A 17,371-nucleotide genomic window follows, 5' to 3' on the forward strand; every position below is an offset into this window, starting at 1 on the left:
GATGACTGGCCAATGAATCTTGCAGAGCAGGGTCAAGTGCCGCCTTCACACACACACACACACACACACCCCTATCTTCCAAGTCCGTCTGTCACTGCTTGAGGGCGTCATTCTCTTCTAGAGGGTCCAAAAAAGATTGTGACGTCTTTCCACCTTCTTTAGTTCCTACTCTTCTCTGGACCTCCATCATCTCACTCACCAGTGCAAGGACTTCAGCAAAGACCCCGTGTGACAGTGTCCGCCCTCCGAGCTTTCCCTTGACTGCATGCACCTGAGGGCAACTAGGCATCCGGTGATTAGACCCCAGAGATTCTGGGCTTGAAGGATTACACTCCACAGAGACCTTGGGAACTGCTCAACCAACACGTGCTGTAATTAATAACTTAGGCATCCCAGCAGGACAGGCTAACAGAACATACCCCGGGTACCCTATGTCCCAAAAACCTGGTTGGGTTGGTCAAGTCAGATGTGGCAAGGGGAGGAGGAAATCGGAGGGGTGTGTGGAGGGCCCAGACCGCTTATGGCCCAGCTGGGGGCCACAGGGATCCTAACATCTCCTTCCCACGAGGCCTGAGAAGCTGGGAACCCAAAAAGAGTCTTCCTGCTTTCTGTCCAGACTCCAGGACAATGTCTGTGCCCCCTCTGCTCCTCCTGCTTCTCTGTGAGGAGGGTCCCAAAGCCAAGGATTCCCTTTGCCTCCTCTGTCAATTCCCTGAGAAAACAGCAGCCAGAAATCTCAGAGTAGCTGGAGGGACTTCAGGCCCTCGAGAGAAGGGGCTGAATGGAGAATGCACAGACACAGAGGGGCCCCCGGTCCTCAGCCTCACTGGCAGGCCCGGAAAGTGCTGAATTCGGGGGGCTCAGGCGAGGATGACGTGGAGGTGGGCCTTTTCCGGGGCCCAGAGCTGCCGGGTGTCTCGGTGGAGCCTGAGCACGCATCTAGAGTGGTTGCATCTTCTTCTGGATTCATTTTCTTTGTCCATGGAGGAAAAACAGAGAACAGGGTGATTTGAGGTTCCACGATCCAGGGTCTCCCTACATTCTGAGTCTGAGATACACCCCGCCCAGTCCATCCGGTCTCATTTCAGCCCCACACACCACCCCACAGCTTCAGGACCCAGATCCTGTCCTCTGTCCTCCTGCCTGTCTGCATGCTGAGTAGGGAAGCAGACAGCATGGGTTCAAATCCCACCTCTGCCTTGTCCCATTGAGTAACAACTTAACCCCCCTGAGCCTCACTTTTTCCTTTTGCCCAATGGGGAGAATGCTCCTAGACCCCTCCTAGAGTTGCTACAAAACATGGAGGAATTAAATAGATAAAGTGGCTAGCACATAGCAAGCGCTAATAGTTAAGTGAACAAAGCTGTGACCATGATCTCTTCCCCTCCCCCACCTTGTCGCCCTGTTCTGGACTCCCACAAAACCTGCCTCGAAAGTCTATCCTCTCCTCTACCATAGATGCTCCTGCCCCAAATGCCAGTCAAGAGGAGATGAACTTGGGATGCCTGGGTAGCTCAGTTGGTTAAGGGTCTACCTTTGACTCAGGTCATGATCCCAGGGTCCTGGGATCGAGTCCCACATCGGGCTCCCTGCTCAATGGGGAGCCTGCTTCTCCCTCTGTCTCTGCTGCTCCCCCTGCTTGTTCTCTCTCTCTCTCTCTCTCTCTCTGACAAATAAATAAATGAATAAAAATCTTTAAAAAAAAAAAAAAAAAAACAGAAGAGATGAAGTTGATAAAACTGAAGTTTGGTGGGTGAAAGCAGGCTGGGGTTCCATCCCGGCCCCATACGTCCCTAGCTGGATGATCCCAGTAAGGCCATAATTAGCTTCTGTGTCCTTGTCTATTAAAAAAAAAAGGGGGGGCGCCTGGGTGTCTCCATCAGTTGTGTGTACGACACTTGATTTCAGTTAAGATCATGATCTCAGGGTCCTAGGATCCAGGCCCCCATCTAGCTCCCTGCTCAGCGGGAAGCCTGCTCGAGATTCTCTCTCTCTCTCTCTCTCTCTCCCTCTGCCCCTCCCCCTGCTCTCTCTCTCTCTCAAATAAAATTTTAAAATTAAAATTAATGTCAACCCCACTTCCTAGGGCATCCTAGAGCAAATATCAGACCCTCAGCAGGGTATCACGATACAAGCTGGAGAACAATTAGCTGCTTCACTTTTATTTCAGCCATCAAATGCTTCAAAAAGAAACTAGAATTGAAAGCAGGGACTCAGACAGATATTTGCATACCCATGTTCATAGCAGCACTGTTCATAATAGCTGAATGGCAGAAACAACCCAAGTGTGCATCAACAAATGAACAGAAAGCAAAATTCTGCCTTCAACAAGAATAAAATTCTGACACCTGCTACAACATGAATGAACTTGAAGACATTATGCTCAGTGAAGTAAGCCAGACACATGGGGTGCCTGGGTGGTTCAGTCAGTTAAGGGTCAGCCTTGGGCTCAGATCAGGATCCCAGGGTCCTGGGATGGAGTTCTGCATGGGCGCCCCCTACTCATCGGGGAGTCTGCTTCTCCCTCTTCCTTTGCCCCTCCCCCATGCTGTGTGTGTGCTCTCTCGCTCTCTCTCAAATAAATAAAATCTTTTTTGTAAAACACCAGACACAAAAGGATGAACAGTATATGGCATCATTTCTAAATAAAATGTCCAGAATACGCAAATCCGCAGAGAGAGAAAGGAGCATGGTAGATGCCAGGGGCTCGGGTTGGTTAAGAATGAGAAGTTAGTATACAGTGGGGACAGTTCTATTTTTGCAGGACAGAGTTCTGGAGATCCATGGCGGTGATGGTTGCACAAGGTGAATGAATGCACTTAATGCCACTGAACTGGACTTTAAAAATGGCTAAAGGAGCTCCTGGGTGGCTTAGTCCTTAAGCATCTGCCTTCAGCTCACGTCATGATCCCAGGGTCCTGAGATCAAGTCCTGCATTGGGCTCCCTGCTCAGCGGGAAGCCTGCTTCTCCCTCTCCCACTTCCCTTTCGTGTATTCCCTCTCTCCCTGTCTGTCAAATAAATAAATAAAATCATTTTTTCAAATGGCAAAAATGGTCAATTTTATGTTACATATACATGTTACCGTATTTTTTTTATGTTACCATAATGAAAAAAAAAAAAAAGAAAGAATACCTAGAAAAGATCTCACTAGAATTTTCTGTGAAGGAAAGGAAGCATGGTAGTGTGGCTAGCATGCTATCATTTATGTAGAAAGCATGAGGGTAAACATCCTCTCTTTTCACTTTTGCTTGCATTGCCAAGAAGCTCCTAATGGTGGTGGCTGTCTGCATGTGGAGGGGGAGACCATGGAGTGGAAAGGGGTTACCGACAGAAGGATGCTTTACTGGATATATAATTTTGACATATGGATGTGTTTCAAATAAAAATTTTTTTTTTAAGTAGGCTCTGGGGGCGCCTGGATGGCTCAATGGGTTGAGCCTCTGCCTTCGGCTCAGGTCATGATTTCCAGGTCCTGGGATGGAGCCCCACATCAGGCTCTCTGCTCAGCAGGGAGTCTGCTTCCCCTATTTCTCTGCCTTCCTCTCTGCCTACTAGTGGTATCTCTCTCTCTCTCTGTGTCAAATAAATAAATAAATAAATAAATCTTCAAAATAAAAAAAAGTAGGCTCTGTGCCCAACATGGGGCTTGAACTCACCACCCTGAGATTGAGTCACATGCTCTATCCACTGAGCCAGCCAGGTGTTCTCCTCCCCCAAGTTTTTTAATTAAAAAAATATATACATATATAGTCACAAGGACTAAGATACTTTTTAAATTTTTCTCCCTGTCTCTGTTTCCATTTGTTTCATTTTCCTTAAAAAAAAAAAAAAAGAAAAGGAGAGAAGAAAAATCCCCAGGGTCCTGGTGCCTTGACAGCACGTCTTCTCACAGAAAGTTTTAGAATTTGCCCTGCCTGCTGGATTTTGGGCGGGGGGAGGGTTTTGTTTTTTACTTTTTGTTTTTCGTTTTTTGTTTTTTCTTAACACCCTAGGATTTGTCCCGGAACTGAGACCTCACAGGGCTGAACTAGCCGGCGGGGCCAAGCCCCTTCCTTCCCACATTCATACACAGTTTAAATTCCCTTGCTCCTCTCTCCGGAACCCCAGTATCGCGTCTGCACCTTCCCTTGGGCGTCGCCGGGTAAAGGGGCACGTCTCTGGTCCCTCCACGCCCGCGGCTCCCCGGGACTCCCTGTCGCCTCCCTCCGCCCTCTCCCTCCGTCCATCATCCGCCGTGTTTGCTGTCTCCTGAATCGATCTGACCAGCATCCGTTCCCTTCTTCCACCTCCGTTGCCGACACGCTGGACCAAGCACCCACCACTTAGCTCGCCTGGACCAGCACCGTCGCCTCGGTCCTGGCAACCACCCCCGACCCCCGAATGACACATTCCGGTCGGCCCACGCCCCCCAAGTCTGTCCTCCCCGCAGCCGCCAGAGGGCGCGGGTGAGCACCTGAATCGGTCACCTCTCCCCCGCCCCCCTTCCCTGCCCGGGAACGCTCCATGGCTCATCACATCGCGGCAACAAAGTTCTCCGCGAGGCTCCCCTCGACTCTCCATTCGGCTCCACTCCAGTTATCCTGGACGGTGCCAAGAACGTGTCCCGAGACTGGGGCCATCTTCCGTATCTACCCCCTGCCTGTTGGCCAGCTCTGAGACTTCCTGGATCTCCCATCTAAGGGCGAAGTGAGCTTCCCTCCCACTCCTACCCCCTGTGGCATCGTCTGTCTCCCCGCCACCCACCCCCAGGGAGAAATTAAAAAGCTCTGAAGAATTAAAGGCTTTGTCCTGTTCTTGTCCCAACACCCAGGAAGGGTGTGTCGAACCAACCCAACCCTCTCCCATTATGGTACCCTTGGCACCAACTCCCCACCCAGGCTCCCTGACTGCAGTCCCAAAGTGCCCACTTGCAAAGGGGCAGATTACAGAGACCTTCCCCACCTGTAAGAGAAATGCTCAGCTTGGAGAGTTAAGCTGAAATCCCTGAAACTGAACATAAAAACAGGCTTTTCTTTACCAGGAGGGGACTACAGTGTGCATCAGACTGTTAAAAAGCACGTGACCCTTGGGGCGCCTGGGTGGCTCAGTGGGTTAAAGCCTCTGCCTTTGGCTCAGATCACGATCCCAGGAACCTGGGATGGAGCCCCATATCAGGCTCTCCGCTCAGCGGGGAGCCTGCTTCCTCCTCTCTCTCTGCCTGCCTCTCTGCCTACTTGTGATCTGCCTGCCAAATAAATAAATAAATCTTTAAAAAAAAAAAGCACGTGACCCCACCCGCTCACCCTGAGTCCCCTGTCACCATTCTGTAGGGTCGGCCCCATGGTGGGCAAAGGCGGCCCGGAGATCCTGCCCAAGGGCATCGGACGGCCTGGACTGTGGCTGCCTCCCATCCCCTGGGATTTTCCAGAGCCAACTCTCAGCTCACAAACAAATCCCTGCTCAGGGATTCTGGGCTTTTCCCAGTCACCCCCCACCCCCGCCCCAAGCTCAGAGATATCAGACCACCTGATGGTGGTCTTCCAGAGGTTAAGACAGTCAGCAGAAACCCAGGACCAAGAAATGCAATGACTTACCATGGAGATGGCAAACAGAGAGTTATCAAAGGTCATATCTGAAATAGAAAGAGAAAGGAAAGCCCAGTGCCAGTATAAAATCCCTGCTCACTGCCCTCCAGGGGCCCTCCCGTCAGAGCCACAGGCCTCAAGTCAACTGTGAGGAAGGGCTTGGGACCCATTTCCCAGCATGCTTTGCTCCCTTCGAGCCCATTCTGCAAGGTGAACCATTCCCAGCTGTGAACTGAACTGTGTCCTTTTTCTCCTCAGAGCCCTCCCCCAGGGGCCTCTTGTGGCCCTCTGATAAATGGGTTTCTCCTCTCTGCTCCCACTTTCCAGAACTTCTCTCAGGGCCTCCACCGCCCCAGTCTCTCCTTCCATTGTCTGCTCTCCACCCGCCTCCACCCCCCACGGCCCCCTCCTGCATCTCTGCCTAAACACCACTTCCTCCCAGGACTGCCCTCCTGGCCCCAGACAGGGTCCCGCCGGCCATGGGCTGTTTCCCCACTGCAGGATGGGCTTGTGAGTGAAGACCACCTGTCTTGGTCTTTGAGGGATGCCCCCCAAACGTTAGCACATAGTAGATGCTCAGTAAAATTATGGACCCGTGGGAGCTCCTGGGTGACTCAATCGGTTAAGCCTCTACCTTCCGCTCAGGTCATGATCCTGGCATCCTGGGATCAAGCCTGAGTAGGACTCCTTGCTCAGGGGAGGGGGGCTGCTTCTCCCTCTGCTGCTGCTCCCCCTGCTTGTGCTTGCTCTCTCTCAAATAAATAAATAATCTTTTTTAAATTAAATAAAAGTGTGGAACAGTGAAAGTACAGAGGATGGAATTTCTCCGCTTGGGGCCACTTCCTGAGTGCCCCCCCGGCCCCCGGGTGGAAGCCTTCAGGATGACACGTTCTGGATCACCACTTAAGGACAGGGCCAGGCCGTCTGTCCCCCGTGGAACTGAGGGCCCAGCACTGGAAGCAAGTGTTACATACACACTTGTGTTTTTCTCCCAAGGGGTAAGAAGAATGATAGGGTGCTGAAGGCAGGGAAATAGAAACACACCCCCCAGTCTAGGGAGTCAGGGAAGGCTTCCCGGAGAAGGCAGCCTTTAGACCAAGACCAGAGGGAGAAAGAATGTTGTAGGCAGAGATCAGGATGACTGAAGGGCCTGAGGATGAGGCGGAGAGAGAAGGTGAGAGGTGAAACCTGGCCCTGGGGGGAGGAGAGGGTGTATCCTTGACCCTAAGGGAAGTGAGCGGCTGCAGAAGAGGCTCAGTAGCAAGTAAGGAGACCCGCTAGCATTTTTCTTTCTTTCTTTTCTTTTCTTTTTTTTTTTTTTTTAAGATTTTATTTATTTGTCAGAGAGAGAGAGAGCGAGAGTGAGCACAGGCAGACAGAGTGGCAGGCAGAGTCAGAGGGAGAAGCAGGCTCCCTGCGGAGCAAGGAGCCCAATGTGGGTCTCGATCCCAGGACGCTGGGATCATGACCTGAGCCGAAGGCAGCTGCTCAACCATCTGAGCCACCCAGGCGTCCCCCCGCTAGCATTTTTGAGGGGGTGAGCCTGCCCTGGCAGGGGATAGGAGTAAGAAGGTACATACCTGTGGTGGCGAAGTTGACCTGAACCCAGCAGGATTCTCGCTGTCTGCAAAGGGATTGGGGAGAGAGATGACCCGCTCCTCTCAGACCGGAGGGTTGTTCCAGGAGGCCCTGGCTCCAAACTTGGCCTTCACTCCCCACCTTTCTTTGCATCCTCCCCCGAGTCCCCTCAGAAGGAAGTTCTCTTCCAGGAGCCACATCGCCTGGTGAAGTCTGGATTCGATCCCTGGGGCTGCTGTTAGCTCTATGCCACCAGGCAGCGGGGGCTCCAGCCCTCTCTCAGGGAAGAAACTGAGGCTGGGGCCACTGCCTACAGGCTACAAGTTGGGCACCGCACAGCCCCAGAGGGTGTCACCTCTCCCAACTCTGACTTCCTATAGAGTATTACAACCATTTTGGGCAGTCAGTGGTTGAGGGATGTGAGCACGATTCAACCACTTGCTCCCTGCATGGCTAAGTTGAGCCTCAGTCTACTTGTCTATAAAATGGGACTACTTATAAAGGCCAGCTCTAGCAGTAGCTGTGAGCAGCTATGGACTCCAGCAGCAGCTCCTAGCACAGCGCTCTGCACACCCTAGGTGCTTTATAATTGACCCCAGTTCCTCTTAAGCAACCCTCCCACGAGAGGGCGCTGTTTGGAATGGAGACACCCACCCCCCACCCAGCACCGGAAGTGCCCCTCTGTCCCCAGAACCTGGCCAGGTCTGATTCCTTAACACCCACAGGAACTTCTACCACGAACCCACCAAACATCTGATATTTCTTTCCACCAAAGCACCCTTTGAGGATCTCCAGAGATGGTCTCACCTTTTCTTCTGCAAATTTTTTACTTTAACTGGGAACAAAAAAATAAATAAACATTTATTAGATTTTAGTCGTGGTTGCCTCCTAGTTGCAAAAAACAAAACAAACAAGACTGCAGGGGCGCTTGGGTGACTCAGTGGGTTGAGCCTCTGCCTTTGGCTCAGGTCATGATCTCAGAGTTCTGGAATTGAGTCCTGCATCGGGCTCTCTGCTCAGCAGGGAGCCGGCTTCCCCCTCTCTCTTCCTGCATCTCTGCCTACTTGTGATCTCTCTCTGTGTGTCAAATAAATAAATAAAATCTTAAAAAAAAAAAAAAAGTCTCCAAAGTCTCCCTCATATATTTATGACCCAACCTTGCCTTCTCCTCCCACAAATGTGCCCCTCACAGGAGAGCTACTGCAAAACCCTCCCCACCACCCAATTACCTGAGTGATGTGTATTGGTAAAAGCTTCAAACAAGCATGTAAAAAAATGTTTTTTGGTTAAAGATTTTATTTTAAGTAATTTCCATATCCAACGTGGGACTCGAACTCACAACCCCAAGATCAAGAGCTGCATGCTCTACCTACTGAGTCAGCCAGGTGCCCCCTACTACTGTTTCAATTGGTTTTGTTTATTGTCAGCTGCAGTGATTGACAGGAGCTGGGGGAGGAGGAATGGTGAGTTAGTGTTTAAAGGGTCAGAGGGGCCTGGGTGGCTCAGTGGGTTAAGCCTCTACCTTCATCTCAGGTCATGATGCCAGGGGCCTGGGATCGAGTCCCGCATGGGGCTCTCTGCTCAGCAGGGAGCCTGCTTCTCCTCATCTCTCTCTCTGTCTGTCTCTCTGCCTATTTGTGATCTCTCTGTCAAATAAATAAATAAAATCTTTAAAAAAAAAAAAAAAAAGGGTCAGAGGGGGGGCCTGGGTGGCTCAGCAGGTTAAAGCCTCTGCCTTCGGCTCAGGCCATGATCCCAGGGTCCTGGGATTGAGCCCTACATCGGGCTTTCTACTAAGTGAAGGACCTACTCCCCGCCCCCCTGCCTGCCTCTCCGCCTACTTGTGATCTCTGTCTGTCAAATAAATAAATAAAATCTTTAAAAAAAAATAAATAAAGGGAACAGAGTTTCAGTCGGGGCAGATGACAAAGTTCTGGAGATGGACAGTGATGATGGTTGCGTAACGAATTGAACGTACTCAATGCTGCTGAACTGGACACTTAAAAATTAAGGGTTGAAATGTGAAACTTTGTGTTATATATATTTTATAATTTAAAAATATATGTCATGGGCGCCTGGGTGGCTCAGTGGGTTAAGCCATTGCCTTTGGCTCAGGTCATGATCTCAGGGTCCTGGGATCAAATCCCGAATCAGGCTCTCTGCTCAGCAGGGAGCCTGCTTCCCTTTCTCTCTCTCTCTCTCTGCCTGCCTCTCTGCCTACTTGTGATCTCTCTCTGTCAAATAAATAAATAAAATCTTTTAAAAAAATAAAAAAAATAAAAATATATGTCAATTTCCCCCACCCCACCACCAACACTGCACTTCTGGAAGATTCTTTACTGCAAGTTTTTGAGTAAGACCTCCCCAGCTGTGTGCCTCGGTGCTCCTAAAAAATGGGTGTGATTGGGGGTTCATTTGCACATCCCAGCAGTTGCACATCGGGCAGCCTCTGGGATCTGCACCATCTCTGCCTGCTGTTACCTTTCCTGACCATCACGGCAATGGCCACCAGCCCAGCAAGGAGAAGGAGGGCTCCAGCCAGGCTCAAGGAGAGTGCCAGTATCCAAGTGGGCACTAGAGGAACATGAGAAAAAGAGGGAGGACAGGTTATGGAGTTGTGGGGTGCAGGGTGAAGGTGGGACACCTGGCATTCCTCCAGATAACCTTTGGGGAGCCAGCCCCCTCCCCATACTGCCCAACCATTTGACTTGGGTGTAGCTGGACCCTGGGGATCTGGCAAGTCTTGTGACCGGTCAATTAGCATATCCCCCACCTCCCAGTCGCGGTGATTGGTTCAGGGATAGGCTTGTGGGCAAAGGAGAGCTAATGAGAGCTGATTCTGAGTCTTGGCTCCACTACTGGGAAAAGAGGGTTATTCCTCCCGCCAGCATTACAACGCTGGTAGGATATATATCTAAGTCTGCTAGGCACAATTTTGACAACATGAAGAGGGGTTCTTGCCTGAGAATAAGACACAAAAAAGCAGAGTTGAGAGCTGACAAATGATTCCTGACTTCTTTGAGCACCTGGATCCAGCCATGCCTGAAGTCAATGCTGCAAAGTGACTTCAGTTTGGCAAACCAACACATTCTCTTTTGTTGCTGAAGCCAGTGTGAGACAAGTTTCCAGTTACTGGCAGCCTGAGAGTCCTGCTGCCTTCAGCCTGATACCAGGGGTGTCAGATGGCAACCACCCCCAGCCCCATGGTGGACCCTGAAATCCATGCAGAGGTCAGCCACAAAAGCATGAAGCTCCAGCTTCACAGTTTACTTCTCTGCAAGGGATGTGACTTCTCCTCCCTGAAGAGAGGGGGTCTCTCAGGAAAGAGAGGAGGAGATGACCCAATCCCTATGGAGATCAGGAGCTAAGCCAGGAAGGGGAAGGAACAGACATATACTTGATATTCTCACACTGTTAGCCCTTGTTCATTCATTCATCTGGGGCAGGAGGTCTGTTGTCCCCTCCCCACTCTGAGACCACAAACTCAAGGTGCTTGAAGGGGGCCTTTGACAGTGGAGCTCAAAGACACAGACTGTTTGTCACCGCAAGGCACTGGGACTTCTGTGAGCAACAACATTCTCTTTAAGTGGGGCTTCTGCGGGTAACAAAGTTCTCTTTGCCACTGGAAAGTTCTGATGGATGGTGAAGCAGAGGCTCTACCTGGAGTCACCTCCTCCCTCCCTCCTGCTCCTTGATCCAGAGCCCACACCCAGCCTCCTGTCCTGAAAAGACCACAGGAAAATATCGGTCTTCCAGGCCTTCTGTCTCGCTTCGGCAAAGAAACAAAGTCCCGGATGCACCCAAAGGCCCTGCGCGATTGTCTTCACCCCTTCCGCACCCTCTTCTCCCCCAACTTCTCTCCTTGCCCACCATGCTTCGGCCCTACAGAGAGAGCACCCCGGTGTTCCTCAAACATTCCAGACACGTGCCACCTCCGGGCCTTTGCACAGCTGGCTCCCTCGACCAGGGACCCTTTCGCCATAGATCCCCACATGGCTGCCTCCTCATCATTTAGGTCTTTGCTCAAATGTCGCCCCCTTGGAGGCTTTCCCTGGCCACTCTCCTCTGTACTTAAAACGACACCCTTCCCTAGCTGGTACTTTATCCCGGCCTCTTTATTTGGCCCCTGCTGGCTACACTGAATATTTTCTGGCCTCCCTGCTTCTCTACTGTCTGTACCCCCTCTGAATGTCAGCTGGGGAAGGGTAGGGACATTGTTTTACTCGCTGCTGAAAATGCAGGTCCAAGAACAATGTCTGGTACATAGAGGGTGCTCAGAACTGGAGGAGGGGGGCAGGGCAGTGGAGTGTGGAGGGTTAATGCCTGGATACTAAGGCCCATGGGATCCCAGCTCTGCTGCCCTGTTAGCTGTGTGACTTGGCCAAATCCCTTCATCACTTGTGCCTCAGTTTCCTTATCTGCAAAATGGGGAGCATCGCTGAACCCATCGCGTGGGATGACTGTGAGAATTCAGCAATGAAGGTGAGTGAGCCCTGGACAGCTGGAGGCCTGGCTCGTTCCACAGAGGCTTCCAAGCAGAGGGAACAGCACGGGCAAAGGCTCAGCGGTGAGCCAATGGAGCTGTGGGCTGCGAAGGCGGGCAGGAGGGTCTTACCTGGGTAGGAGACGTTTACCACCTCACTGGGATCTGACAGCTGCGGCTTCAGGTCCTCACTTAGCACCCTATACTGGCAGTAAAATGGGCCCCCTGGAGCCTCCCTGCCACCGCCGCTTAGGTTGAAGGTGACCCCAAGCTGGTCCACGGGTGCCTGCAGGAGCTGGACCACCTGCCCACCACGGTAGAGCGTGAAATTTGCCCCCGGGAAGCCCTCAGGGGCCATGCAGGCGATGTGGATAGGATCTTCCTGGCTGCTGGGGTGCGGGGGCACCAGCAGGATGGACGGCGCTGGGATTGCCAAGGAGCCTGTAATGCAGAAAAAGGGAGGCAGTCTGAGTGATTAGAGCAGAGGAGTTTCGTGGCTCTGTGGCCTTGGGCAAGCGGCTGACCCTCTCTGGGCCTCAGTCTTTCTTTACAAGTAAGTAGTCGACCCTATCCCATTGCTATGTTGAGAGGTTTGGGGACTAGGCACCTGGCAGGGGGTCGCTGCGTTTGAGTCATTTTATTATCATCGCAGTGGCTATTACATAGTGACGCTACTTCCATCAACAGCTACTTCCATAGCCTTACTACTTCCATCAACAGCCCTCACCGGATGCCCCGCCCTGTTAGGTGCTGGGGATGGAACCTGAGTGAGATGGACGGATAGACATGCCTGCCTCGAGGAGCGGATGTTTTCAGGGAGACAAGAAGCACCGGGAAGCCCATCAGACAGGGTCATGGGAAGCCTGCACTGGCTGGGCAGGCCATGGAGGGCTTCCCTGAAGAGGGGACACAGGAGGAGCTAGGGGAGAGTATTCCGGGCAGAGGGAAGAGCTTGGGCAAATGCTGGGAGGGCGGAAGGGGTGCGCAGTCTTCAAGGAGGCCAGGGTGGCTGGAGGGGATGAGCCACGGAGAGGATGGGAGGAACAGAGAGCAAAAGGGGTTCTCCTGTTTCCCAAGCCATGGTGAGGAATTGGGGTTTGGGGGGGTACAGTTTCCTATAGGAGGTACCAGTGTCTCCCCAGCTGGCTCCAGGCTCCCAAGCAGAGCTCAGGCGAGGTCTACACAAGCCTCTCCCTGTTTGGCCTCTAGACTTTTGCACGGGTTCCCCTAGCCCCCAGCAGAATCTCCTGTTGCCCCAACCCCGGAGGTAACAGCCTGCAGAAGCCAAGCGGGGCTGAGTCATGGGGCGTGGGCACCGCTGTCCCCAGCGGGGTGGGATTTCTGATAGCCTTGATGTGCGGGTGGTGAGGAGCACCTTAAGACAAAGCCATGCTCCTGGGGGCATGTCCAAAACTCTGGGGCAAATCTGTCAGCTTTCAGCCTCCTCCAGCACCTGGGGAAGGCAACCCTGGGCTGCTTTCTGCCATCAGAGCAGAGGTCAGGTAGGCAGGGGGGGGTGGGAGAGGGGTGGGGCTGATGCAGGGGGGACATCGGGCTCACCGGCTGCAAAGAGCAGGATGGTCCAGGGCATCTCTCCTCCCCAGTTTGGCCGGGAAATCTGGCTGAGGCCAGCGTGGCCCACGGCTCACCGCCAGCTCCTCCTGTGGGGCCAGAGCAGGGAAAGGAGAACCAGGGCTGATTGGAACGAATGTTTCCTCACTGGCAGGAAGTTGCACACACACGCTCAGCTGCCGAAAGGGACTCTCTCCTCTCCCCACCCCTTCCACAGACGCACATCAGATTCTGGCACTTCGCTGCACCTTGGTGGCCACATTTCTGCAGAGATGGTAGAAGGGACACATGGCTAAGATGATCAGGTGGTGTGTGTGTGTGTGTGTTTCCTCCCCTTCTGGTTGGGATGAGGCTGTTTGGGAAACCCATGCCCAAGACACAAACCTTAGCCCAACCAGTTCCAACGTGGAGACATGTTGGGCAGAGGTCAATAGAGCATAGGGGTTAGTGCTTGGCTTCTGCACTTCTGGCAAGACATGGTCTGTCTCTGAAGCCTCAGTTTGCTGCTCTGCAGAATGGGGCTAAGAGTTGCAGGTATTAGATCCAAAGAACTCATAATATATACCGAAATGTAATGCTAGAGGTGTAAGTGCTCCCAGTGTGAGGCCATGGGAGCATGACCATCCCTGTGAAAGAGAACAGTAGGTCCAAAACTAAGGGAATGATATAGTTTACAGAATAAATTGCCTCCCGTTTACAACCCAGAAACTCCCAAAGGTCTGTGTTACCAGTAAGTTTGCTTTGGTCTCTCTCAACATTTCTGTTCAAGTCAGGCAGGTCCACCTGGAGGTTTACACTAGGGAAGGATGTTAAGTATGTGGTCACTAAACAACAAAAAAGCGCCATTATGCTGGATGTTTTTATTTGGATACATGAGGCTCATTCCAATGTCAGGACCTTTGCACGTGCTGTCTCTGCTGCCTGGGACACAGTTTTATTAATCTGTTAAGATTCCACTTATCTTTCAGGGTTCAGCTTAAATATAACTTCTGGGAAATCTTTCCAGATACCTCTGGATTTAGAAAATTTTCCTTGCTGAATTATACTACAGTGTCCTGAAATTAGCATGCTTGTATTTTCAAAGAATTTGTCTGTTTCATCCAAATTGTAGAGCTTATCAGTAAAAATTCTTCATATTCCCTTATTATCCTTTTAATGTCTGTAGGGTCTGTGGCGATGTCCCTCTTTCAATGGTAATGTGTTTTTTCTCTCTTTCTTGAATAGTCTTGGTAGGGGTAAATCAGTTTCCTTAATCTTTTCAAAGTACTAGCTTTTAGCTTTGCTATTTTCCTCTATTTTCTGCTTTGGATTTCATTGTCTTTTTGACTTATCTTTATTTTTTCTTTCTTCTATTTACCTTATGTTTCATTGGCTCTTCTTAGATTCTCAAGATGGAAGCTTAATTCATTGATTTTAAACATTTCTCTCCCAATATAAGCATTTAAAGCTATATATTTCCCTCTAAGTACTGCTTTAACTGCATCTCACACGTTCTGACTTGTTGTGCCCAAGTTAGAAATATTTTCTTATTTCCCTTGTGAATTTTTTCTGGGACTCATACTTTATTTAGAAATGTGTCGGGATGCCTGGGTGGCTCAGTCAGTTAAGCCGCTGCCTTCGGCTCAGGTCATGATCCTAGGGTCCTGGGATCGAGTCCCGCATCGGGCTCCTTGCTTGGCACTGCCTCTCTCTTCACCTCTGCCTGCCTCTCTGCCTGCTTGTGTGCTTTCTCTCTCTCTCTTTCTGACAAATAAATAAATAAAATCTTAAAAAAAAAAAAGAAATGTGTCAATTTCCAACATTTGTGATTTTTTGGATAGCTTACTGTTAGTGATTTTTAAATTTAATTCCTTTGTGGCCAGGGAATGCACTCCATATAATTTCTATCCCTTGAGACCGAGGGATACTTTAATGGCCCAGCATATCTCGATCCACATTCTTTATGCACTTGAAATGAAAGTATACTCTGCAGTTGTTTCGAATAATAGTCTGTAAACATCCATTAAATTAGGTCATCGTGATTTATAGAACATGCTTGAGTTTATCAAAATCATTCAGTTCTCTTCCTTTCAGGGTGCAGGGGTGGGTCTGTGGTGCCTCCTGTAGTTTCCCAATGCCTACCCCAGTGGTTGGCACACAGTGAACCACAACTAGTTCTTGATTGTCTGACCTGAAGGTCAAAAATATTCAGTCTAGTTTTGTCGCTCTATCCTGGTTGTGTAAGATACAGAGTTAAGAGAGATTCCTGGCTTATTTATTCCACCAGCTGTTTACTGAGTGCCACGAAGGGCTCAGCACTGTGCTGAGTGCCAGGGACACTGTGAGGGAGAAAACCTCCTGCCCTCAGGATGCTCAGAGTTCAGTTAGAGGGGCAGACAGCCAGACAATGACAGTCTAGTTGGTGAAGTGCTCTAATGGAGGCAGTCACCAAGGGGAGCTCTTAACCTAGTTTCTTCTGGAGGTTCAGGGAGGGCTTCTGGGAGGAGGTGTTATCTGACTCCAAAACCCCGAGAAGGAGACAAGGGGAGGATATTCTAGGTATATGTAATAAAGTGTGTGAAAGACCTTGGATGAATGCGAGGACTTCATCCTGGGAGCATTTAACCTGGTGCAAGAATCTTTAACCTGGAATTTTGACTTCAGAAAAAGAGACACACTTACCTGTATCAGTCAGCTTTCATACAGATAAAGCCTAGAAGAGGTACAACTAGGAGTCATGGGCAGGCTGAAGGGAAATCAGCCAGGGATGTGACTCCCCGGATCAGGAAGCCGTTACCAGCCTGGGCCTGATGTTGCTAGGGAAGGAGCAGCTTGTGGAACTTAGGGATAGCGGAGTTACAGGCTTTGGTAGAAACACGCAGCCCCACAGGGTGGGAGCCAGAGTATATGTTTACCTACACCCACCTCTCCTCCAGCCCTCGGATCTCCTGCTGGGGCCAAACCCAACTGGATGTTGAAGGAAAAGGCAGCTAAGTTGACCCGCTGTGTAGAGATCAGCCTCCAGGGGCACAGAGCAGGGCATGAAGGCATTGGGAAGGGCTCAGGTAGGGCGCACAAAGACTGCCTAGTATACACGCTCAGAATCTTTAGGTTATAATTTCAGGGGATTCCTGGCCTTGAGAAGCCAGTCAGCAAACTCCGCATGGTTGTAAGAAGCCCAGGCTGACTGCAGGCCGACACTGCAAAGGGAAGATGGACTCCATGGGACGAGGCCTGTGTAACTGCTCCGTCTCTTCTCTGGCTACTCCTCTCCTGCCGCTCTTCCTTTCTGCCCCTGCAGCACTCTGAGTGCCTTCTGACCTCAGAGCATGGTTCTCTCTGCTTGCTTCCTCTCACTTCTGCTTCAAGTCTGAGATTCAATGCCTCCTCCTCAGGGAGACCCAACTCCCCAAGCCATCCACCGACCGCCCAACATTTACTCTGCGGTGCCCACAACTACCTGAAATCATGTTAGTTCTAAACTCAGGGATGACCGTATGACCGTCCTCCTCCGCGGGAATGGCCGCTCCATGCGGACACGGAGTCTATTTTATTCACAGTGTCAGACACTCAGTAAATATTTGTTGACTCCTTGGACAGGGGTAGTGTTTTCAACTGAAGCAAACAAGAAACAGAAACTTCGACAAACCGAGCAAACACAGTCAGAATCAAGTTCATCCGAACTCTGGAAGACAGGCCAAGGTTTGTGCCCACCAAGTGAACACTGAATCATAATGAAAAGGAAACTTGAAATGGCAGGAAAGAAAGCTCTGTGCTGTTTCCCCCCCACCCTTCCCTCATCTCCTTCCCAGCGCAGTGGAGGTCTTGAAGTCAGCAGCCTGTGTCCCCAGTATGGTGCTCCGGTACTCGGTCGCTGAGGTTGGCAGTATGGTGTTCGTCTGTTTTAACATGCCTGGCAGGTTCCTATGGGACCAACTCAAGGTGCTTGTCTGTTGAACTCAGAATGCATTCCTGGAAAACACTGTAAGGCAAAGGGAATAACCCACAGCCACCTGGGGCAAAATATTATAATCGAGGACAACACTAACCAGGGATTTTACCAGCTAAAATGGGTTTATTCAGGAATAGCAAAGAAATGCAACTGAGAACAAGCTAATCCTCAGCAAACGCATAGGAAGGTCTGGAGAACAAAGAAGAAAACTCTTTTATAGAGGAAAGGGGAAGTCCGGCAG

General features: G+C 50.8%; 1 protein-coding gene across 1 annotated transcript; it reads right to left on the minus strand.

The window, feature by feature from the left end:
• Positions 1 to 349: 349 nt before the first annotated feature.
• CUNH19orf38 (chromosome unknown C19orf38 homolog) lies at positions 350 to 13,331 on the minus strand. The gene is made up of 7 exons (XM_004748420.3): positions 13,188 to 13,331; positions 11,760 to 12,068; positions 9,626 to 9,718; positions 7,952 to 7,979; positions 7,147 to 7,190; positions 5,576 to 5,613; positions 350 to 973 (listed from the first exon to the last, which is right to left on the minus strand). Exons 1-7 carry the CDS (start codon positions 13,216 to 13,218, stop codon positions 824 to 826), a joined length of 693 nt encoding a protein of 230 aa, XP_004748477.1. The 5' UTR covers positions 13,219 to 13,331; the 3' UTR covers positions 350 to 823.
• Between the last annotated feature and the right edge of the window lie 4,040 nt (positions 13,332 to 17,371).

Source organism: Mustela putorius, unplaced genomic scaffold (assembly GCF_011764305.1).
Source record: "Mustela putorius furo isolate JIRA1106 unplaced genomic scaffold, ASM1176430v1.1 tig00000095_pilon_pilon_pilon, whole genome shotgun sequence".
Lineage (NCBI taxonomy): Eukaryota > Metazoa > Chordata > Mammalia > Carnivora > Mustelidae > Mustela > Mustela putorius.

Bases quoted from the DNA above. Each gene is read 5' to 3' on its own strand.
- CUNH19orf38 (XM_004748420.3), bottom strand. From the start codon at position 13,218: ATGCCCTGGACCATCCTGCTCTTTGCAGCCG. The intron at 7,191-7,951 runs GTGAGACCATCT...ATCCCTTTGCAG, and splicing joins AAAAATTTGCAGAAGAAAAG to ACAGCGAGAATCCTGCTGGG. The intron at 5,614-7,146 runs GTATGTACCTTC...TTTCTATTTCAG, and splicing joins GGTCAACTTCGCCACCACAG to ATATGACCTTTGATAACTCT.